A 25,786-nucleotide genomic window follows, 5' to 3' on the forward strand; every position below is an offset into this window, starting at 1 on the left:
CATCACAACAAAAAATAAATTTCCGGTGAAAACAACATTCATCTTTATATTCTTATTTCATAGAGCTGTGTCATAATCGGTCTTATTTTTATATTAGGGTGTCATGTTTCCTGAAAGCTTAGTTACAGAGTTTTTGTGATGACTGGCCTGAGAATCAGAGTTCTGTCTAATAATAAACTTGTGAGATTATGAAGGTCTCTGACAGATGGCATGGGTGTTGTCCGGGGCCACAGGGCCCTTCTTAGTTCTGCACTGCTCATTGGTGCTCCCTAAAGTCTGTTGGATTTTTCAGCTGTTTTAGCAGCTGCCTCTTCTGTGCTGGTTTTGGGAGGACTGCTGGGATGTCTGTAACAGTGGAAAAAGACAGCCCTCTGGCATTTTCCTGGCTCTTTAATCTTTATAGTAGTTTTTAACTGCCAACCTTTTAAACGGTTCCCAGTCTTTGCAGTGGATTTCTGCACTTAAGTCTGAATTTAAATGATGAAAAAACTGTATAAAAAAACTTATACTGGAAATCACATGGTCATAGAAAGTTGCTGATGGAAAACCTGTTTAAAGAGTGTTATAATAAATGTTTTAGTCAGTTCTGTAGACAGCCTGTAGATTTTCACCAAAAAGCTCAAAATGATCTTTGAAGATGAAATCTCATTGTGTCTATAGTATTCCTCACCATGTTCACTGTAACTGGTGTCTTACAATGTCAAATCATCTGTATAAAATGCAGGAATAATTATTTAATGTAAAACGTAAGGCTCAATTGCTCTTCCAATGCTGTCCTGTTGTTAGAAATTTCCCGACTGTCTCTCAAAACATTTCCTCCATCAGGTTTTGATAGGATGACCCCATAGGAGGACCTCATGATGTTCTGCAGACGCTATTGTCCTGAATGAAAAAGACAACATTATTGCAGCATTAAGTACTGTATGTGGTGTTTTTCCACTGTTTCACGGTGATCATAAGTGGGGTTTTATTTTAGGAATGCCCATATTACAGTATCTGCATCATTTTATACAGTATAAAATGCACATATTACAATATCTGACGCATGTCACTGAAATATGCTTCTGTGCAAAAGTTTGGTATTGGTAAGTTTGTGTCAATGTTTTGAAAGAAGTACCTTGTGAGTCAATTCTGCTTTTATTTGAACCAAAAAAAAAAAAAACAGTAGTGAAATATTGGAATTTACACAATCCTTCAGAAATCATTCCAATATGCTGATCTGTTGCTTAAGAAATATTTGTAATCATTATCAGTGCTGAAAACAATTGGCTCACTGAATGTTTTTGTGGACCCTGTCATTGTTTTTCTTTGATGATTAGATCAGTTTAATACAAATATAAATTTTACACTTAATTGTCATTCCAAACCTGTTCGACTTTTAACAGATGAGCTTTTGAAGAACATTGGTAACCAAACTGCTTTGGTGGTCATTGATATCTGTTTTTCACACTGAGACATTTTTTTTTTTTTTTTATATTCATATCTTGTATGTTCTACGGAAGAAAGAAATGCATACAGGTTTGGAACGACATCAGAGTACATTTTCGTTTTTGGTTGAACTATGCCTTTAAGGGTTAAGGAACTGTTTCTCTTTGGAATGGTCACCATCAGAGAGTCTCTCTGGCCTTTTACGTCCATTATACTGTGGCCTACTGATAAACATTAAAGTATGCCACCTTCAAATGACCTTTTATTCGTTGATTTATTTATTTTTAATTGTTTGCAATGTTACCTTTTTTGTATTATTGTGCATTTGCATAAATCTATACTAAATAAATGTATGAACATGTAAGTAAAAAAATCTCAGAAATACTTGATTCTTGTGATTGTGTATCCATCTCCTTATTGGGAGTTGCACGTTGTTGTTCGGTGGAATAGTGTTAGAATAGTGTCAGAAAGAAATATAAGGGATTTCTTAAAGTAGTTATTTGAATAATTTAGTAGCCATTACATTTAATAGGAAGGAATAGCTTTCTGGTGGTCTGTGGTTTGGAACGGGTATTTAAGGACAGAACAGGCATCTTCCATGATCAATTTTAAAGGGGTCATATGATGTTGCTAAAAACAACATTATTTTGTGTATTTGGTGTAATGAAATGTGTTTATGTGGTTTATTTCCCACATAATGTACATTATTGTTTCTCCTCTATGCCCTGCCTTTCTGAAATGTGTCGATCTTTACAAAGCTCATTGCTCTGGAAAGCGAGGTGTGCTCTGATTGGCCAGCTATCCAGTGTGTGGTGATTGGCTGAATGCCTCAAGCTTGTGACGGAAATGTTACACCCCTTGCCATACTGTGATGCATATCCCAGGCAGAACACCAGCATGACAAGACAAAAACAATAAAACTCATTACAAAATAGTCCGATAGGATTTGTTCACTCAAATATTTACGTTCTGTCATTTTCTTTTCCCTCAAGTTGTCCAAAACTTCTATGACATTGTAAAGCAAAAAAGATGTTAAATAATGGGTAAAAAAGGAGCAGCACAACTGTTTTTAACATCAATATTAAGATACGTTAGTTTAGCCTTGAACTAGTTGAGCCATATCAGAATGATTTCTGAAGAATTATGTGACAGTAAAGAGTGGAGTAATGATGCTGAAAATTCAGCTTTGCCATTACAGAAATAAATTATTGTCAAATAAATTAAAAAAGAAGTTATGACAAAATAAACGGAGCTTATGATCAAAATAGGCTTATTTCACAAACATTAAGAAAACTTTGACATGGCTTGTGTGCTATATTCAGTGTTTTGAAGCCGTATGTTAGTGTGATGGACTAAAGTGTAAGATATTCTTATCCTTCAGTGATTTGCATCAGTCAGATGATCTCGAAACAATCTATAGGCTTATTCAGTCTTAGTGAATCATCTAGACAGGTTTTGTGAATTGGATCATTGAAAAATGTAATTGTTCAAGAATAAGATAAAATAATAAGAGAAAGCTAGAGCAGATGCATGATTTTTACAGGGAGTGTCTTATAGTGCTTTTCAGTCATGATTTTTGTTTTCAGTATTGGAATATACTGTGCTTTTTTTGTCCTTTTGACATGAGACTAAATGACTCAATAATAGCTATTTTTCTAAGTGTAACTATTTCCAATATGCTCTATTGTGATGGAAAGCAAAGGTTAGCCAGTGAGAAAAGCAAGGGGAGGGGAGAGAGCAACAAACTCGCCAGAGCAACCAAACCGGGTGTGTCAAATGGCTTTCTGCATGGTGTGATAAACTTAGTGGACATTTCTATTTTTAACTCGCCTCTCTCTGCCCTGTCAACATAGACGGCTGTATTTGCACCATACTGTTCATTCATGCCAGTGGTCCACGGTGGAGCCTGCAAGAGCCCAGGAATGCTGGTAAATCTTTGAAATGTTAAAGAGTTGACCTGCAGTGCAAGTGGATCTTTGATGTGGACGTGGGCTGTGTCACATTAAAAACCACAGAGGACATCCCTCTGTTTGGGTTTAGCCACCTGTCGGGACAGTTGGGGACTTTTGAAAAAGGGGAGATTTGGATTACAGCAAGAACCTGTGTGTACTGAGCTTAGTTCTGACCTTTCTGGTTCTTGGACGTGTGGACTCAACGGGACAAAGCCCACAATGTCCAGTGAAGGTGATGCTGGAGGTCAGGCTTCCACAACAACAATCAGCACCGTAGCCGTGCAGGCTGGAGACTCGCAGATTGTTGTAGCAGTGCTGAAGGTAAAGTGCATTTGAACTATTCTGCTTTACAGCGCAAAGATGTAGTCTGAACATATGAACTGAATGTTTGTCACTGGAAGTGCAGTATATACAGCTTTAATTATTTCAGTTGCATTACTGTGCAGTTAATCAGAACATTCTTTGGTGAATGAGGGTGACTTGTACTGTAGTGTTAGTTTGTCTTGAAATAAAATTCTCAAATATAAAAGTCATTTAGTCACCTCCATGTTGTTCTAAATCAGCGGGACTATATCCTCTGTGCAACACAAAAGAAGAAATGTAGCAGAATGTCCCAGCTCAAGTGTTATTTTAGCATTATTTATATTATTATAGTATTTATTTAATTTATAGCTTTTATTTTTATATTATCAGTTGTCACTTGAATTTGAGTAATTTTATGTGCTTTTGTAATCTGTTTTAGTATTTAGAAAATTAAGTACTTCAATTGAAACATTTTCAATAAGTTGCCAAAGCAACGTTAGATTTTTTTCATTTACAATTTTTCATCTAATATTCTATTTTCTATCAGCAATATTTATATTTATTCAGTTTCTGAAATGATTTTTAATATTACAAGACATTTAATTTCAAATACATTCCTTCAGCTTATTTCAGTTAGTTGCCAAGGAAGCTTTTCAAATTTCATTTATATTTTTGACTACCAAAAAAATCCCAAGCACTGCTACAAACATGGGTAGCAAACTGCTCTCACCAGTGATGTTATGGGCAGACGCTCAGGTTATTCAACAGACTCTTGGCTTTGTCTATGAATAAAACTTTATTGTTTTTGCCTGAATGTGGAATGAATATTCCAAAATGCCTGACTCAATGACTTAATGGGAAGGCAAGACAGCTGACAGAAAAACAAAGAGCTCTGCGATGGTCCAAACTCCTTATGGCCTGAATTATTCATAATGATTCTGTGACAGGTTGTCCTCATGTCTAGGTTTAAGAGTTCTGTTTTGCCATAATTTATTTTTAGGTGTACTGTAGCTTTCATCTCTTTCTTTGTTCTTCATACACAAAGCAGTTAAGTTAATGCGTGTTAGAATTAAAAATCACCAGATGCCTGCAACAGACCCTGTAAGCAGCCTTAATGTATACAGAAATGATAATTAGCCATCAGTCCACATACCTACATAACAAACATGACAGGCTGTGGCAGCTGTGGCAGCTCAACATTTCATTCTCTCATTCGATGGCTCTTCACATACTTGCAAATTGCAATGCAATTCAAACCAGTACAATTTGCATGCCAAAGTTTGCATTTGGGACTTGCAATTGATCGGATGAGAATTAACTGAGGGGGCTTTGCAATCTAATCGAAGTCCTCTTTGGCCAGGTGCCAGTGGGGGACATTGTTTTTCAGTCTTGTTTACAGTCATGAGATGCACTTAAGGCTGGGTAAATGATACTAGAGTTGCATGTGCAGCAGCACAGACATACATTAAGTGTTTGGGTGTGTGGATTGCGTGTGTGTATGTTTGTTTGTTTGGGTGTGTGTGTGTGTGTGTGTGTGTTTTAAAGTGTGGCAAGATGGTGCATCTACAACTGACTGAAGCACAACCCAACCTGCTGGAGATTGGAAACAATCAGGATGAGACCAAAAAGCTTCTAGAGGAACATGAGCAGCTCCTTGCCAAACTTAAGGTAATCTCTACTGTACCAATGCAAAATAAAAATGTTTTGATCTTAAGGCTCAATAGCTTATACAGTACAGTAGTAGCTTATCTACAGTACCAGACAAACGTTTGGAAACACCCAGCTAAATTTACATTTCACATGATATAAATCTTTTTTTTTTTTTTTACTTTAAATCTTATTATGAAGTTTTGTAGACAAATCTACATTTCTTGTGAATTATTTTTGCAGCATTTGTAGCAGTAAGAGTTTTTTTGTTTGTTTTTGAGCACAAGATGATATCTGAAGGATCATGTGGCACTGAAGATTGGGATAAGTGCAAAGTAAAAGCATCCAGTAGTATATGTGAACTCGTTAGACGTAGCTTAAAGCGCATCCCAAGATGCACCTCGGGAAGTTTCATGAGAGAATGGAACTTAGACAAATGCTGGTGAATTTCAAAGAAGCTCAAATATAGTAAAGTTTTGATCATTCCTAAACTTTAGTTGTGTAATATTGTAGTGTTGATTACTTCTTTATAAAGTGAAAAATAGCATCTGTTTTCAAATTTTTGGCTAGCATGTATTTGTATAGTTGTCGGTTTTACATACAGCTATCTGACCAAAAGTAACAACAGACTCAGAAAGAAGAGTACAGCCTTTAATCAGAACAAAATCCTCTACCACAGTTAAAATATTTCATCATGTACTCATGTGCATCTGCCCACCAGACGTGTCTCATCAGCATGGGAGCTACTTCTTGTTTACAATTTAAATAAAAGAGTGTAATAAAAATAAGAAGTACTGTGTACACTTAAAACGCTACGGCACTGTAAGTCAAGTCTAGGGATGTCCCGGTCAGGTTTTTTTGCCCTCAAGTCCGAGTCCGAGTCATTTGTTCTGAGTCCCGATCTGATACTTCTACATAAAAAAAAAAAAAGAATAAAGAAGAGCGAAAAAAGCAGATCCAGGATGTTCAATAAATTACATTTAGAAATATATTCAAATATAAAACAGCTATTTTAAATAGGCTAGTGAAAATATTTCAAAAATGTTACTGTTTTGCTGTACTTTGGATCAAATAAATGCAGGCTTGGTGAACAGAAGAGACTTCTTACAAGCTTACTGTTCAAGAACTTCTGACTGGTAGTATAGGCAACTATAATTTTTCTCTTATTTTCTAGCTTTTAATTTAAATGCTGAACAATAACAAATAATAATGATTTGTTTATATACTACAAACACTGTTTATCACATAATAAGGCAGAATGGTTTCTATACTGTAATAAATGTCAATTAGCACTGCATTGTTCATATATTTTATTGATCACCTGCTGGAGATGACTTAAAAAACAATTTATTGTCGTGATCGTATATTAATGTCTTCGTGTTTGCTTTCCTGGGAAAACCACAGCGCTATTTGGACGCCTTTGTCCATATTAGGAGTTTCCTGAGCGCGCTCTGGCTTCTAGTATGAATGAACGAATGAAACACACACTGCATGAGAGTTTAGCGCTCCGTGATGCTCATCTCGCTGTATTCTGGGTCCGAATGAAATATCAGATTATGCGCAAGACTATCCTGTCTCTTTGAGTTTGAATCTATATTTATTCACACCAGCTCTTGATTCAACAAAGTGGTGTCTTGCCGCACGCGTTGCTGTTTCTGTGTGTAGTCAAAAGGGTCTAACTCTGTTCCACCGCATAACTAAAGGTGTGTTAAAAACGAATGAGTATATAGCTATATATATTCGATTCCTGATCTGGAGGTAACTTCCGATTCCGATCGAGTCTGAAACCACGCGATCGGGCCCGATTTCCGCTCACGTGATCGGATCTGGACATTAATTGAATTTAAATTTTACACAGAAAAATGAAGGAGGTGTGTGGGCTTTGCTGGAGAAGGCTGATAACACAGCAGCTCAGAAGGAAGGAGAGGAGCTGGTTTATAAGGCCTTGGCGGTCTCTCTCAGCGAGGCTTGGAAATCACTGGTGACCCACCTGGAGAAGAGGAGATCACTCCTGATCTTGGCATGCCATTTCTTTGAGTGTGCTCTGGAGGTAATGTGGTTTCCTATACAACCTGCTGAAGTGCTTGAGCCATCAGAGACTCGCTGAAGGAAAATACAGTTGTTGTTGTTGTTTATTGCCTTATCCTGAGGAATGTAATTTATCTTTTGGTAAGGTAAAACATGCTGAATTCACATTAACCAGAAAGTGTCTTAATACTTTGTTTGAATTTTGAAATGTAAAATGCAAAACAAAGTCAACAGACTGTTCCCACAAAAAGCAAGCAGCCTTCTATTGAGAAAGTAGCTTCCTGTTGGTCAACGTGAAAAATCTCTATGACAGCAGCAGAAAATGTGTGAATAATAAACTCAAGCATGAGTATTTTTCAGAACAATTTCATCAAACATGCTTCCCACTAAATTAGTGTTATGATGATGTATGTAGAGTGGACTGCATTCATCTGTTGAAGGTTGCTGCTGTCATTTATGTGATGTGATTGAGTTGTCATTCACTAGAATCTGATTATGCAGAATACTGTACACACACATAGTGTTTCCGAGCAGATGTTGAAAGAAATATAACATACTAGATCTCCGATATCATTTTTTCTAAGAGAATCAAAAGGAATTTAACAATTAGCATTCTCAAGTCTTTTAGAGAGATGAAAAAAAAATAATAGTTTGTGAGTCATTTGTTCATGAATCGCTTACACAGTTCGTTTGTTGCTGCATACAATTTTTGTTAAACTTTGATATCATGCTCTTATTTTGAAACTATTTACACTACCATTGAAAAGTTCTATGTATATTCCGCAATGATGCATTCAATTGATCAAAAGGGAGTGTTAAAATACTTTTCTAGAATAATTCCAGCTTTTGTGGAATAAATTACATTTGAAATATGATTGAACCTTTTTTGATCAAATAAATGCAGCCTTTTTGAAATTTAGATGAATATGTTCATCTGGCCAATTTTGATTTGAAATCCATACTTGCCTCTCAATCTTACCAGTTTTTTTCAGCTGCTTTTGAAACTTTTTCATTTCCAGTTTGCCATTAGGATAGATGAAGCTGAAGACTTCCAGAGCGTTGGTCAGAAATCATCCACTGCAGACAACACGAATGAACTGCTTCAAAAACACAGCACTATTAGAAGAGGTAAGAGCTTTGTTCACTAGTTCTGTCTGTCATTCCATAGCATCCATTCTGAACACCCTTGTAACAAACTCACAACTGGCTTATGATTGCCTTAGAACCCCTTAGCAGCACCCAAGCACCTGCCAAAAAGCACAATCTCTACTGGGGGCTTTGACAGACAAGTAATGCTATAATGAGACTGTGTTACTGTCAAGGGGCCATGCAGATATAAACCTAATGAATCAAGAGGAATTGTTCTCAGATTGGCCTTTGGGAGCTTAATCAGGAATGATTGGATTTCTCACCTCAAAATATCTTTCAAATAGAGTTTTTTTTTATTATCTGACATAAACACTGTAGAAAAAACCACACCAATGTATTATGAAGCTTGTGCTCTATCTACAGGGATGTTGGAGAAGTCAATGCTGGTGTTGAATAAGAGTCGTGAGTTGCTGGAATTTTTGAAGGACTTCCAGTCCCTGCAAGCCCTGCAGTATGGCAGAGCATCTCACGGGGCCTGGAGCAGCTTTGGTAAGGTGGAAGGTTTAATGGAGATTCTGCAAGACAGACGCCGACAGGTGGACCTTTGCATGAGACAAAAACTGCATGAGCTGGAAATGATCAACCAGATTCGACAATGGGAGATACAGGAACAGGAGGTAAGTCTCTCGCAGAGAAAAAGTCATTTATTATGGAAAATGGACTGTACTGTCTTAAGTAAAGTCCCATTCAATATAAATAAATAAATAAACTATAGATATGGCATCAGTTGCACCAGTTTTAGTACACTACCATTTAAATGTTTAGGGTCTGTAAGGCTTCTTTTCTTTTTTTGTTTTGAAAAATTAATTTTTATTCAGTAGGATGAATTCAATTGAGTTTTAAAGACATTTCTAATGTTGCAAACATTTTCTATTTCAGATAAATGCTGTTCTTTTAAAGTTTCTATTTATCAAAGAATCCTGAAAAAAAAAAAATCACAAAAATATTAAGCAGAACTGTTTTCAACGTTGATAATAATAAAAAATGTTTCTTAAACCCCAAATCAGTGTATTAGAATGATTTCTCAAGGATCATGTAACACTGGATCAATGGCTGCTGAAAATGTAGTTTTGCTGTTGATAATTCAAGAAAAAATTACATTTTCGTTGCCATTGTGTAGTGAATAGCTTGGTAATTAAATACAATATGACAAATCTAGCTATAATCAGTTGCTTTTTGTCGATAGTCTGAACTCTGATATGGTAAAGATTATTGAAGCATTCTCAAAGGCACTCCGCCAAAACCCACTGATAACCGGCTGACTTTTTAAAAATGCTGAACTGAAATAACCGGCCAGCACACTTAACATGCTGAGAGAGGACAGGGCACATGCTTGTGTTTGATATGATCCCTGTGGAAAACCCACTTACTGCTTTCATTAAAGGACACTAATGCTTTGAATAACAATGTTAATTTTCAAAAATTATTAAATGTTGTTACTGCTGATATACTTTTTTAAATCACTGTGAATAATATCCATAAATTACTTGTTTTTATTATTCAGCTAAGATATATTTTCATTGAATCATTGTCAAATGTTTTATTTATTTATTTATTTTTGTCTCATTAAACCTGGAAATAAATGTATAATGTTTAAATAAGTTAAACTTTAGAAGAAAAGAAAGAAAAGAAAAGAAGCACTCAGTCAGATTTTTTTTTTTTTTTTTTTTGGTTTTGGAGCATAATCATCAGGTTTAATGCATGTAAGATTGAGAATTTCTGCCATTAAGTACATATCAAATAATAATAATAATAACAATTTTAGCTCATATTGTTATGCTAATAGTAGAATCATTTTCTCTTGAGGTCTGACACTTTTAGACCCTGTTTCATATTACAACTGTGAAAATATGTGCTTTTAAACAGGTAACACAGTGGTTTAAGGAAAAGGCTACTTTGTTTTTGGGAACCAGTCAGCTGGGTTCATCTCTGTCAGAAAATGAGGACTTGCTACGTGAATACAAAGAGTTTGAACAGAAAGCCAAGGTAAAAGATTGTCAGACTTATTAACGAGCTGATAAAATACCTTAATATATTGTATAAAATATTAAACTCAATCAAATCAATTTTGTTTTCTTTTCTAAAAATATTATAGTTAAGAGAACATAAGGATAAATGTAACATCATTTCAGATCTTTGGTCTAAGTGGATATTGGCATTTGTCCTCAAGCATTATAGACTAATTTGCTAAAAATATTTCAGGTGTATCATCATGTTTTCCTTTCTGTAATCAAATATTTCCAACGAAACTAGCTGTGTTGTGTTTTTAATGTGTAATTAGTGATTTTTCTTTTTCTCTTTTTTTTTAAAATCTATTCTTCTTCAGGAGTGGAGTGTGCTGGTCGAGAGGTTGCTACAGCAGGCATCAGATCTGCTTTCCTCGAATGAGCCCACGCAATTTCAGCACATGTCCGAGAAGAGTGAAAAACTCAAAGCTACACACCAGCAATTCTGGAGCCTCATGATGAATCGTCTGGCTCATCTGAAGGAGAGCAATGCCTTTTTCAGCAGTGCTAATAAAGTATGTAATGTAGTAGCACGTAACACATGCTTTCAAGTTGAGGCTTTGATAACTGAACTGACAGAGCCATAACTCTTGGTAAACATTTCAGTGGCTATATTATTTTTTATTTTATTTTTTTGTAGTTGAAGATAGTGACCCCTAGTGGAGATGTACTGTATAATGTGAGTGATTTATGGTATAGAGCTATTTAGTCATGGCATCATGACATCGATTTGTATCCAACCCAAACGATTAATTCGCCATTTGGGTTCCCTCAGCAATTTGATATGTGATATATTTTTATGTTGGTCATAATGCTTTCAAATAGCGACTCAAACATTAGTCGTCCACATTTGTGCATTAAAAACACAGGATTTAATTCCATCATTATTTTTTATTTATTTTGGCCGTCAGGCATTTGAGGTGCTGGGCACCATAGAGATTGCTATAAAGGAACTGAAGAATCAACCTCTGCCATTACCTGAACTGGCTAGGAAACATGAAGAGTTTTCACGGAGTATAAAAGACACATCCGCCGAGCCTCTTCAGAGAGGTCAGCTGTTGATTCAAAAGCTCGACCCACAAAGGTGAGAAGACAATGAGCAGATGCTGCAGTGTGGGGAAAAATAGAGCCTATATCACAACAGATATCCAGACTCCAGGTTTCGGTGGATTGATAAAAGGATTGGGATGGTCTGTGCAGTGTCAGGCGTCCATAGAGCATGTGTGTTTGTTTGTTAGTGGCCAAGGTGGAGGGCTGCAAAGGATGCTGGGATACATCAAAGAGAGAATGGAGGTTCTGAGCCATGAGTGTCATGCCCACAGAGAGTTAACAGACAAAAGGCAGCAGCTGGTGTCTTCATTTGAAGAACTAGTGGATAAGGTAACATCTGTTGCAATCTATGTGTGTAGTTGATATCTAAATCTAATAATAATTATAATAATAAATGAGGGTGATAATAATTGAGGGTTAATGTCATGAAATGTCATTTTCTTTGGCAAATTAATAATAATAATTAAAAACAAAAAGTAAATTATGTCAAGTATTTACTTTGTGATTGTATTTGCTATTCTTATTTATTTTGATTAAAAACAAATGAAATGCGATAATTTATTATAATTATTTGCTTATTATTTATTATGCTAATTAAATAACACATTACATTTTAATATTTATTTATTGTATTTCATAATGTCAGCTTCATAACAATAACTAAATTACATAATTTATGCAAAGTGTGCAAACATCATGGCTTTATTTGCTCATGCCTTTTATGTTGATTAAAAATGCAAAAATGTATTGAAAATAAATACATTTCTTTATTTTTGCTGTTAAAAAAACTTGATTTATAATGTGCATATTTTCCTAAAATGAACCTAAAATTTCAATGCATCATCCGATTATTTCTTATATGCTGATAAATTTGCCGTAATGTTGAAGCTTGTTGAGAAGTGCATATGTTTCCTCATTCAAACGCCTGAATCTCCACAGGTCTCTGCTTGGATTAAGAGCAGCAACAGTGTCCTCTCTTCTAGTACAGAGCCTGGTTCATCTCTGACTGAGGCTGAGGACACCCTTAACAAGCATGTTGAACTACTCTCACAGTCTCAGGTGACTTAATGCTTACCTAGACAGAGAATACGATATGATACAGAAAGTTCAAAACGAGTTGTTATATTACCATTTCATACAATCCCTAAAGTAAAGTAAAAGTGTTATGAAGATCTTCTCATAGTGATCTTTCTCTGAATGGTGTTGTTTCTGCAGGATGCTCTGAGAGAATCAGAGGCTATAGCTGGTTTTATAAAGGAACTAAAGGGGCTGGAATCCTCAGGTACACTCGAGTTGTCTAACAAAGCTTCACTTCTGGCAGAGGAGATGAAAACACTGGTTAGAAACATTTCATCACATGCGGAAAGCCTCAGACCCTATGTAGACTTTCTGCGCTGTGCAGATGAGGTATGATAATGTTTATAACACATATTCATAGTATTGAGGTATCCAGACTAAAATCAGTATTCCAATGATGGCATTTTGTGTGGTGGCACAGGTCGAGGAGCAAATAAGGACACTTCAGGAGTGCTACAAGAACAGACCAGAGGAAGAGGAGGAACATGATGGAGCAGGTGCATCCATGAAGGATATGTTCGATGCTAAGTGGCAGTTATTGCTGCAGAAGTTCTTCACCATGCAGGATCTGGGCAACAATTTTATTAACTCCTCTAACATGGTAAGAAACTTTGTTAAGCATTGTAACGCAAACTTACAACTAGTTTTCTTTAGAAATCTATGGCAGTGTCTTAGGGTTTAAAACTTTGAAAACCTTTTTCATTATTATTGCAGATCAGCGGCAACCTGAATCTAAAGGTTAAAGCAGCAGGGCATGTTGTAGAAAAATATATGGAGACACTGACCAAGAAGAAATCTGAACTAGCAGACTTGTGGACATCCTGGCAATTGCATCATAGTCAGATAAAATCTGTAAAGAAGCAGTGGAAAAAAATGAAGGAACAACTAAAAAAGGTAACTTTCAATTTCTTTTAGACATCATATTATTTTAAATAATTATTAAAACATTTAAAAAGACTGCCCTCGACTTTTTTGTTAATTGCCTGCAGGTTCTTCATGATTTAAGGGCAATGGAGGAGATTTTTGCTCCGGCTTCAAAAGTTGATTTGGGGGGTGACTCTCAAGCTGTGTCTAAACTACAGGAGAACTTCAGCACTGTAAAGCCAGAATTCCTGGTAAGAATAATCGTTTTGATTTCTCATCATCGTTTATGATTTGTTTAGCAAAAAAAAAGTCTATACAACTAACCTAAGTTTTAAAAACTCCACAGCAGCTGAATGCAAAAGTGGAATTCCTGGTTAAGACATCCGAGCTGCTCAGCTTGAAGGGAATACCGGTAAAAGAGAAGAACGAGAGAGTTTCTGAGCTCCTGCAGCTACATCAGCATCTCCGAGATAAAATCAGGGAGTATGAAACCATTCTCAGTATGGCCGGTAAATTTCATCAGCTCTATCGAGAGGTAAAGTCCCATTTCTGTCAGAACACTTTAAAGAATCATTTGACAAGAGATTGTAATGGATTTCAAAACCAGAATCAATATGCACTGTTAAAATTCAGCCGCCTACTCATTCTAATGAATTATGTGAAATAATAGGATTATGAGAATTAAATTGTGATGGCTAAAAAATTTAATTTCTCTAGATAACAGCTGTGCAGACAGTGTTCATTCATTTAGTCAGCATCACAAGTTGTATCCTGACGTCTATAAATTATTATAGTATAGTATTATTTCATCATCATCATCATTATCATGTAATAATAGTTTACAATTGTTTTAAAAAGTACTGAATGAGTGAACACTTGCTGGGTAATTGTTAACTGTTTTTCCATATCTCAACCACCTTGAGCTACAAATATTATTTTAACTTTTATGTAAATAATAAATGTATTTTTTTTTTTTGATTTTGTAGACAAATAGAAATGATCAATAGTTTCTAAAAAAAAGATTATATTATATTTATTATATTATATTATATACTGAAATTTGTTGCCTAAGCAATCTGATTCTTTTTTTTTTTTTTTACAAATAGAAATGATCAATAGTTTCTAAAAAAAATATATTATATTATATTATATTATATTATATTATATTATATTATATTATATATACTGAAATTTGTTGCCTAAGCAATCTGATTCTTTTTTTTTTTCAAAATAGAAATGATCAATAGTTTCTAAAAAATATATATTATATTATATTATATTATATTATATTATATTATATTATATTATATTATATTATATTATATATACTGACATTTGTTGCCTAAGCAGTCTGATTCTTTTTTTATTTTTTTTTTAAAGCTGGATACTGTATTACATGTAGAACCAGTGACTGTGTTCAGTGACCCCAGCCAGGCCAGGACTCAGCTGACCCAACATCAAGAGAGGCAGAGTCACATCCGGCATCTGTACAAGCTGGCTCTCTCTCTGGGTGCAGATCTCACCAGCACTGTGCAGCAGTCGGTGTGTGTCAGTTACTGAACAATATTGCATGCCCTCATTTTCTTCAAAAGATTTCAGGCATTCTTTGGATATCCCTACCTACAAACATAATGTGAACAGACCTTTAGAACCATCATGTTGATAATTTTCTATCAGAAATACATACTGATACTTGTTGCTTTGATAGAAACCGTATGAACAACTGCCATAAATGACAATTTTTCTCCATTTAACCCTTTATTTATTCTCCAAGCATCTGCTGGTGTTGTCAGTGCAGCAGTTACAGGAGAAACTGGAAAAATTGGAGAGAGAGAGCACTGAATGGATTACTGAGGCCAACAAGTGTGAAGAGAGTTTGACGAGCAACATCCACTTCTGCCTCTGTAAGGAAGAGATCGGTGAGGTAGGTATCGTCTTTATCAGTCAGGGTTTGGATCAATCACTAATTTCTCAGATTTCTACTAATTTCATCTAAAGCTCAATCCAGGAAAAATGTTTTTTTATGGAAAAACAATGTTGGTGTGTCTCAATTTCATCTTGTGATTTTAATAGAGGTCTTTTGGGTACAATAAAAGATTTATTTGTGTGCCCCAAACAATCATAAGTTAAAATCATAAGACCATCTCTCTGACTCTTAGAACTCAAAGGGTCATTATTTGAATCACATAAGTTCATAAGATGTTTCATTATAGTAATGTAATTTATATTGGGATCAGAGGTTGAGGCTGGGCAAGCCAGTGTAATGTCAGAGTAAAGTAATGCGACAACTTTCACATCAGTGTTCAAATCACATTTCCTACTGACAAAATCATTCTAATGGCAATGTTTCCTTCCCCTGAATGTAAGCTTTTGCATATTCCAAGCTTTCCGGATTGAGGCATTAAAAGTAATTAAGTAACTAGCTGTTTTATGGATTGTAGCTGTAATATTAGTTTTACTAGTTACTGCAAAAGGTAATATTATTACTATAGCTACTGCCCAACACTGGTCATGTTTGTAAATGTTTTCTGAATGATGATCATAATCTGAATAATGCTGGAAAGTTTCAAAAGAATAGAACAAGCCATTTCAGCAGCTTAAGTTTCATGCTCTTGTTTTCACTGGGGAATAAATAGTTTTGGACGCAAGTATGTTTTCATAGTACTTTTTAAAAATTGTATTTGTATTTTAAAAGATCACTGAAGATTTGATCCCTTATGCACTTATTGATTTTTAATTTTCTTTAAATATGCGTTAACTCTTTTTCCCAGCCCACAGATCCAGGGCTTAGAAACACACTTGTGTTGAGCTTTTGTGGCTGACTCTCATCGTCTCTCTCCCTGAATTATTTATAGCTCGTCTGCACTTGTTAAATTTAGTCTGTGAACTGCAGGGTTTGTCTCTCCCCGTGTTGACTGAGGGATCCTGCCATTTGTCTCTCATCACTTCAGATAGCAGGAAGGATTCCACCCTTATCACAGACTTACTGCCCCCCAGCCACAAAATCCACCAGTCAATCCCCAGGATTACACCACAAACCTCACAGGGCACAGAACATCAGATAGATTTACTTTCATGATGTCCTTTATGATTTTTGATTACTGCACAAATAGTTTTCTGCATGGGGGAAGCACAGCCATATTTGTTTTTGTTTTTTATGATTTTTTGTTTTGATGATTGATTGTTGTCAGTTTTACTGACACACGGATAATGTCAATAATAGTTTAATTTCATAATTTGGTCAGAGATACCATAATTCATTAAATATATTTTAGAATTTCTTAAAAAACCCTATTGTGGTAATATTGTAATCTATGTCTCCCTCTAGAGGACAATCTTACTTTTTGCCTTCTCTAAATCAATAGGCATAGGCATTTAGACCAGTGATTTTCAAAAAACAAAAAAAACATTATATATATATATATATATATTAATGCACACTGGCAAAGTCATGAGGCCTTCAAACATTGTTGTATACAATTAGGGTCATTGGAGACAAAAAGGTTTAAAACCAGTTTTAGACCATTTTAATAATCGCTTGGAACTATAAAATGTTGGAAGGGTTCGTTAATCGTGCTAAGGTTTGTCACATTCAGATAGATGGATCGAGAGCATAATAATAATGATGGGAACTGAATTAATCAAATATTCTTTTATCTTTCCATGAGGAGATTTCACACAAAGACATGAATTATATTGAACCCATGCAGCTCTTGGATCTCTTTCTGCAAATCGATATTCTAGAAGCTCAATGTCTTACTCTTACTTCTCAACGGGAGCAGAATTCAAAGCTTCTTAAACATATCCGAGTTCCATATGTCACGTGATGTCATGCTGTTAGAATGTATGACTGCTGCAAGGCTTTAAATAGAGCAAGGAAATATCTAAAAGTAGTACATGCAGTCAGCGCTTTACACTACTCTTCAACAGTAAAAGACAGTAGAAGCTGAAAGAATACTTCACATTTGTGATATGATTATTTGCGATAATTTATAGTTTGTTTGAATAAGCCATGTCTCAACCATTTCTAGTTCAGTGTCAGTGTGAGTGACCATATGTTGTCCGTCAAACCAGTCAAACCACCTCCCAGTCATAAATATGCATGAATAAACAAGCTGACACTTTAGCTCGGACAGTTGCTGCTGTTCATCTCCGAGGAGAAGTGAGACTGTTTCGCTCTCACAGTCTAGCTTTCATAGACTACAAATGGATAGTATTTTATCGTAGTCGCATTGATCCATTTATATTTTTAGATGAGTTGATTTAGAAGTAAAATGTCAGTGATGATTTCACCAGATTTGCCAGTTTAGTCCGTATAGGACACAGATCACAAGGCCCTGAGAAACCGATGCCACCATAAATGTTAACTGAGCACATGTGACAGTCATACAGTATGAATGTATCTGAACTTCCTCCGCGTGCATCCCTCTGTTCAGGCTGCAACAGAAACGTGCTCTACAGCCCTCTGTTGGGACAGTCCAGTAAGACAGTCGTGAGCCCTCTTTAACTGGCTCTAGACGCTGGGCTGCAGCTGTCCTTCAGCGACACTTGAGCCTGTCATTTGGAGACACGACACCATTGCAAAAGCTCATCGGGCTGGACAGAAATGGATCTGCATTATAAATCATCCACTGGTCTGACAATAAATCCCTCTAAAATAATCACCCTGGACTCAGCCGAACCTCACTCTTCCCTCTGCTATATACCCTACCCATATCCATCCACACCTAATCTTATAATTAATTATGCTATTATATTTGCTTACACGTTTATTAATCAGCATTTTGAAGAGGATGACACTGTGTTGTTAGAGAGGTGGTTTAAAGGGATAGTTCACCCTAAAATGTAATTTATGTTATCACCTTCATATTTCAATACATCCATTTGGTATATTATGAGACATGTTTGGGGCAAATCAATTGTGTGTATGTGTGTATACTTTATACAGAACAAAAGTACTGAAAATATTCCCTGCTGAATGATAAATCTTCACAGTAGCCTTCTGAATATTCAGCAGTAACAAACAAAAAATAGTATAGTATTTGAGATACTTTCACCTTTTATTTTATTTATTTTTTTTTTTGGTCACAATCACTTCTTTTTCTTCTTTAATTGGCGAATAAGGTGTCTTTGGATGATTTTCTATTGCTTTCTTAAAATGTTTCCTTTTTTATTTTTTAAGCTCAGAGAGTCCTTAAAAGATCTCAAAAAGAAATTCAACAATTTGAAATTCAACTACATGAAGAAAAACGAGAAGTCGAGAAACTTAAAGGCGGTGAAAAATCAGATCCAGCAAATTGAGATTTACAATGAAAAGCTACAGGTAAAGAAGCTTTCTTTTAATCTTCTTGCTAGTGTGTGTGTGTGTGTGTGTGTGTGTGTGTGTGTTTGTGCGCGTATATATTTTGAATATCTCCACTCAGCAGTGGCCGGATTATACAGACTCATACCTGAAGGCGATTTCTTTATCTTTTAATATTTTGACAGTTGTCTATTTATAAAATGTAATATCCAAATCCCTCTCTGTTGTAGGTTTTGAAGAAGAAGCTGCAAGCCTTCACTCTGAAAGTATCCAGCAGCAGTGAGAGGCATTTAAATGGCAACAGCCTCAGAGCGATTGAGGATGCCTTAAATGAGCTGCAGAGACAGGTGGGCGATTTTGACAGGGCGGTGGAGGAGCACAAACAGAACCTGGACATGAATGTCAAGCTCCAGCAAGCCTTAGAGGAGGTGGGGTACGCCAGGAACATAGGAGCTACTATACTACAATTCAGCAGCAGTTTTACTTGTATTTCTGTTGACTTTCAAATCATTCCATTGATAATTCTGCTAAATTAAGTAGAAAACAAATTGAATATGCTTTGCTTATGTATGACTCTAAAGCAGTATCACAGTAAACGGCTATAAATAGTCTCTGAAAATAGTCTCTCCTCTCAACTTTCATTTTAAACACAGTATCAGTTCTGGTGCGACGAAGCAAGCTCCACAATTGTACGTGTGGGTAAATATTCCTCTCAGTGTAAGACTAAGGAAGCAGTCAGCTCTCTCTACAAACAGTTTGAAAAATTTGTGTGGCCCACAATCCCACAGCAAGAGGAGAGAATTAGCCAGATCACCGAGCTGGCAGTACGGCTACATGGTGAGAAATTAAGAATCAATTCTGAAGTATAAAGGTATTAGCAGCAATTAGCAATCATTATTTGTTTTAAACATTTAAAATCCCTTATGTTTCTCTGACCTATTCAAAGCCCAGAATTATTAGTTTAACATTGTGTGCTTTCGCAAAGTGGACCTGCCCTTTTAAAATGTGGAACTTCCAATATAGTTACATAAATAATATTAAGGGATAATAATGTTTATGTTATTAAGCTGTAGTAGTGTTGCTGGCCTCAAAGCATGACTGCTATTTCTAATGCATGCAGGTGTGGAAGAAGGAAAGAAATATATGGAGAAAACAATCCACAAACACCATGAAATTGTGGAATCAATAAAAGAACTGTCAAATGGACTGCTGGACCTTGAGGCCAAACTTCAGGTGATGAAAACGTCAAACACAGTTGTGACAGTTATAAGTATCTAAAAATATGAAATATAGTTCTACTAACATTTTATATGAATTATTTCTGTAGTTGGAGACCTTGAAACAGCCTTTAACACCTGAAGACAACAACAAACTAGACACCATTGATACGGTAAACACCAATAACACATGATTTGCAGTTGCAAAGATGCCAGAAGGACATAGTCCTTAATATTGCTCATCCAAAATTATTATTGCGATAAATTACATTTAAAGTTCAACATATTAAATATAAAAAATACTCATGAATTAATTATTTAATAAAATCTATCCACATAAGTATGTGAATATTTGATGAGCACAAATCTTAAGTCGCTGGGGGTATATTTTTAGCATTAGGCAGAAAAAACATTATGTGGGTCAAAATTATCAAATTTTCTTTTATGCCAAAAGTCATTAGGATACCAAGTTAGGATCATGTTCCATTAAGATATTTCCTACCGTATATATATCAAAAACTTGTTTTTTTTTTTTGATTAGTAATATGCATTGCTATGAACTTAATTTGGACAACTTTTAAGGTGATTTTCTCAGTATTTAGATTTTTTTTTTTTTTTTTTTTTTTTTTGCACCCTCAGATTACACATTTTCAAATAGTTGTATCTCGGCCGAATATTGTCCTACCATAACAAACCATCAAAAGAAGTCTTTTTTTTTTTATTCCGCTTTTTCAAATCTCTTATGACTGGTTTTGTGGTCCAGAGTCACGTATATGATCTGAAAGAATCATTAAATCAGATTTTTCACATACAAATTCTAACACAATACTTGCTGCTAAAGTTTAAATCGGAGACAAATTACAAGATGAGCATAAAACCAGTGTATTGACTTAAAGGATATAATCAGCAAATACACTGCAAATATATCATAAGTATTCCAAAAAACATATTTTTTTCCTGTTACCATTTCAGCCTGAATCAAAGGAAAGTGGGCATACCCCTGAGATGACAGGCCCAGACAGTACTAAAGAGATAACTGTCAGCAAGAATCCAGAAAACAAGAAACCTCAGCTTCGCAAGACACAAAGCCAAGATCTCTTAGACAAACATTATCCAGAGCTTCAAAACGTGCTGTCAGAGACCAGGTCGTACACACAGGAGGCCTTTTCCAAGACCAGCAAAGTGGAGACCATCACGAGCAAATCTGCTATAGAGAGGAGAGAAGAGATGCACACTTCTTTCTCTCACTCCCAAAACATTAATGTAAGCCATTCCCCTGCAGAGCAGGATAAGAGTCACATTCTGCAGCAAACCAAGAGAGACTCACAAGAAACCCCTCCTCCTCCTCCTCCTCCTCCATCTCCACGGGATCCAGGCGTATCACGCCCCAGCATCATAACAGAGGCCTGTAGTACAAATCATCCTTTTCACTCATACTCCAAGGTGAGCCTTCTTTTGACACAGTCATTTTCCATTTATTTATTTATTTATCAAATTTCAAGTAGGTAAGATGTTTTTTTATTAAGAGAAAGAATACACTTATTTTGTAAGAGCTAATAAATTACATTATGAGGTAAGTATATATGTTGGGATAATACATTCAACAATATGACTTTTATGACAAAATAAAGACTCATTTAATAAAGTCTCTTTTGTGTGTTTTGGCTCCTCTGATAATTCTGTTTGTGTTTGTTTTGAGAATTAAAATTGTTATTTTGTGATAAGTGGTGTGACAAGAAAATATGAACAGAAACTAATAAATGCTGTATTAGTTAAAATAACTGATTTGTAATATGATAGAATATATTACACTGCATTTATTTGATCGAAAATAAAGTTGAAATGTAATATTATGAACTGTTATTACATTTTAAAATTACTGTTTACTATTTTAATATATTTCAAAATGTAAATTATTCATGTGATGGAATATGCTTACCTGGTGCTCAAGTAACAGTTCTAGTTATTATCAGTGTTAAAACAGTATTGTTGCTTAGATATTTTGAGGATTCTTTGATGAATAGAAAGTTCATAGAACAGGATTTATTTGAAATGGAGATCTTTTGTAACTTTATATAAATTAATTTACGGTCACTTTGATCAATCCAACATGTCCTTGCTAAGTAAAAAAAAATATAAAAATTTATTTTTTTTTTTTTTTAGTTTAAACTTCTACATATGTACAACATACATATTACATCAATTTCTTGATTCTACCATCACTTTAGAAATATTTTTAATAATTTATATTGCATCTGTGGATATGTAAAATGCATACTCTTTTAAACTATGTATAAATTATACACTATAATCACATGAAATATTTTTAATAAAATAACTATATATTGTATATCAGTGTAATATATTTAAGCTAGAAGAACACTTAATTGTTTATTTTCTAATGGTACTTTTAAATGCTGACTAACAAAATGGTATTACAGGGATAATACAGATTTTCTGTTCTTTTTATAGACTTCAGCTCATCATTCTTTAGAGGAGGAATATTTGCCACATGGGACACAAGAGCCGGAAGCTCCTGTACCCGAATATGACTTCCATGCTGACCATCTCACTGAGGAATCGCTCTCCAATGATGAGTACGAATGCACCTCCCCAGATGACATCTCCCTACCTCCTTTATCTGAGACCCCAGAATCCAACATTATTCAGTCAGAAAATGACCTCGATGACGGCTATTGCGTAAGCTCTCACAGCCTTCACATCAACCAGTACAGCCACCAGTCTCACTCGCAGCACGGCGACACACTACACCAGAGACAGCGGGAGTGGATGTCGAGTCAGACCGAGAGCTACCCATCTCCCACCACTGGCTTGGGGGCCAGGTTCAGAGCAGAGTCGTCCTCTTTTGTTCAAAGCCCCCTCACAGTACCTGCCCCTAGCCTTGTATCAAACACCATATCCAGCATCTTAAAAAGCAAATCTGGCAACCTGCCACCAAGCAGCATCACTGAAACGCTTTACTCAGTGCATGACAGTCGCACAGAGATGCAAAAGTGTTTGCATGATTCTAGTACGAGTCAGTACCACAGTGGTCAGCCCAATAACACGCATGCTATCCCAACTCCATTAACCACTGAGCAGGACTCGGATCTCTGCAAGCCCACAGCCATCCGAGAAGAGATCAGGCGGGCATCTTCCAAAAAGTTTGTGGGAAAACTGGCAGTTGGCACAGGCCCTAATTTCTCCAAACCCTTGTCTAATGCCATAGTAATGGAGGGCTCTCCGGTGACCCTGGAGGTGGAAGTCACTGGATTCCCTGAGCCTACATTAACCTGGTGGGTAGCTTCTAACAAACTTGACCCATAAATTAAAACATTCTTTGCTAACTGGAAGAGAAACTAGCCATTATTTCTTTTATAATAGTCTATATTAAAATATTATTCTTAAAATCTGTTAATATATTATTATTATTTATTATTAGTGTTCCTGTAGCTCAGTTTGTAGAGCATTGCCATATCAAGCGCAAGGTTGGGGGTTCGATTCCCCGGGAACACATGATAGGTAAAAACTGATAGCCTGAATGCACTGTAAGTCCCTTTGCATAAAAGCGTCTGCTAAATGCATACATTTAATTTTAATTTAATTTTAATTTATTATTACACATTTAAATAATGTAATGCAATATGATATTTACTGCTGTTCAAATGGGTCAGTAAGTAGTTAGAAAGCCCCAAATCTTTCTTTCTTGAGAAACAAATCAGTAAATCAATAAAATGTTTACTCAATGATCTTGTGATACTGGAGTAATGAGCAATTACTGTAGCTTTGCCATCATAGGAATAAATTATATTTTCAAATATATTCAAATAGAAAATGGTTACTTTAAATTGCAATAAAATTTCACAATATTAACTGTACTTTTTACATTTTTACATTTTTTAAATCAAATAAATGCCACCTTGGTGAGCATAAGAGACTTATTTCTAACAAAATAAAATTGTACCAACCCCAAGCTTTTGAATGGTAGTGTAATATATACAGATTATCAATAATCTAAATGCTATCGCATCTAAATGGGTGGCAAATTCTCATTATACAAAATAATGATTGATATTCCAGTTGTTAAAAAATGAGCAAATTCTTATCAAAGCATAGTATTTGTAGTTCAGATAGATTATCAAATAAATATATATATATATTTTTGTGTGCCTGCATGAAGCAGGTTTGTTATGAACATTTTACATTAATTCTGATCTCATTTATCTGATCTATTTTTTTTTTTTTGTAATGTCATGCATATATTTCTTGTATCTTAATACACATTTCCTTTTGCTAACCTTTCCTTTTTATACCTTCTGTAGGACCATCCACTTTAACGTTACCTATAATTTCTTTCATTCACTGAGTGTGTATTAATGTGTGCTAACCCCTTTTTTAAATTTATTTTAATTTTAATTTTTTTTGCTGTGGTGTGATTTTAACACGTAATAATTCAATCTTTGTTCAGGTTCAAGAATGGACACAAACTGGCCAATGATGAGCACATAGAACTGTCCCATAAAGAAGGCAAACATGCATTGTTCATTCACAGCTCTGCAGTGAGGGACTCTGGGCAGTATGTGGTCACTGCTTCTAACTCAGCTGCCACTGTCACATCCAGCTCCATGCTGCAGGTCAAAGGTAACAACAGCCCTGACTTGGACATTCTCAAACTGGACTGGCACACCTGCTTCGGCACCCTCTGTTTCTTCTTGTGGCTTCTCTGTCTGTTGTTGTTATAATGGACACTGCCATTAACATAAGGAAAAACACATGGATGTGGACTCTTCATGTAGCGTAACCAGTGGTGTGCACAGAATTAACTGTCTTTGGTGACTGCACAAATGTAAGAGCACATGTGTTGTTGATATGAAACGTAATCTAAAACTATTCTAAACTAGTAGTTTAGTAATTATTTTAGAATTATAATGCACGCAGCCCTTGGGATGTTGTTTGAAAGACTACATTCAAATATCTGTAGTTATAAAAATGAATCTGTCACACTGTAGAATCTTTCAGTGAACTAGTGAAAGCAAAACGTGTTTTGAAATGGTGGTTAGACACAGGACCTAAATATATATATTTTATATACAGTATACACACATACATTTTCAAATATATATATTTTTTTTTTTTCTTGACATGCGCCACCTTCCCACAGATTTGTTCACAGATTTGTCATTGAACACTAAAATCACTATAACAATGTTTTGTAATAATAAAATGAACTGAATTATTGTGTTTTTTCCCCTGTTATATTATGGAAGTAGCATTGGATCTCTACGCAGTTCCTTTTGTGACGGTAATGAAGCCTTGGTCTACATTTTATTTATTTTTAAAGAATGTGTTCTTTTTAAACAAACCCATTTCTAAATGGTTCCAAACTGAAAATTCAGGCATCATTTACTTTCCCTCATGTCTAAAAAAAAAAAAAAAAAAAAAAAAAAAAAAATTTGGGGGGGGGGAACTATACATTTAGTGTTAACATTTTGTTCTGTTTTGTTAAATTTACTGAGCTTTTCATGATTAGAAAGATAAAAGATAATGAAATCACAAAGTTATAAATGTTATCACACACAGCATGGGTAACTCAGGGCTCTCAGGTTACAGCTTTGCTTCGCTGCTATGTCACCCTACTGAGAAGTTGTCTGAGGCGTCATTCCGCACCCCAGCTGATTCAGATACAGCTGTCGCACAGACATGGGCCCTCTACTTTAATTTTACTTCTTATTGCTTTTCTTTCCCCACAGTAAGCAATAAAGC

The 25,786-nt window shown here is 35.3% G+C and overlaps 1 protein-coding gene across 1 annotated transcript; it reads left to right on the top strand.

Annotated features, from left to right (window-relative positions):
• The first annotated feature begins 3,248 nt into the window (after positions 1 to 3,248).
• Positions 3,249 to 25,486, top strand: LOC113053697 (coiled-coil domain-containing protein 141-like). Its single transcript, XM_026218953.1, has 25 exons — positions 3,249 to 3,701; positions 5,229 to 5,351; positions 7,189 to 7,380; positions 8,378 to 8,486; positions 8,871 to 9,124; positions 10,374 to 10,493; positions 10,834 to 11,028; positions 11,425 to 11,597; positions 11,752 to 11,893; positions 12,503 to 12,622; positions 12,779 to 12,970; positions 13,062 to 13,241; positions 13,355 to 13,534; positions 13,630 to 13,755; positions 13,851 to 14,039; positions 14,885 to 15,046; positions 15,279 to 15,428; positions 18,687 to 18,827; positions 19,037 to 19,234; positions 19,460 to 19,643; positions 19,927 to 20,039; positions 20,134 to 20,196; positions 20,996 to 21,466; positions 22,496 to 23,319; positions 24,492 to 25,486. The coding sequence occupies exons 1-25, from the start codon at positions 3,600 to 3,602 to the stop codon at positions 24,763 to 24,765; spliced, it is 4,977 nt and encodes a 1,658-aa protein (XP_026074738.1). The 5' UTR covers positions 3,249 to 3,599; the 3' UTR covers positions 24,766 to 25,486.
• The last annotated feature ends 300 nt before the right edge of the window (positions 25,487 to 25,786 follow it).

This window comes from Carassius auratus, chromosome 34 (genome assembly GCF_003368295.1).
Source record: "Carassius auratus strain Wakin chromosome 34, ASM336829v1, whole genome shotgun sequence".
Taxonomy (NCBI): Eukaryota; Metazoa; Chordata; class Actinopteri; order Cypriniformes; family Cyprinidae; genus Carassius; species Carassius auratus.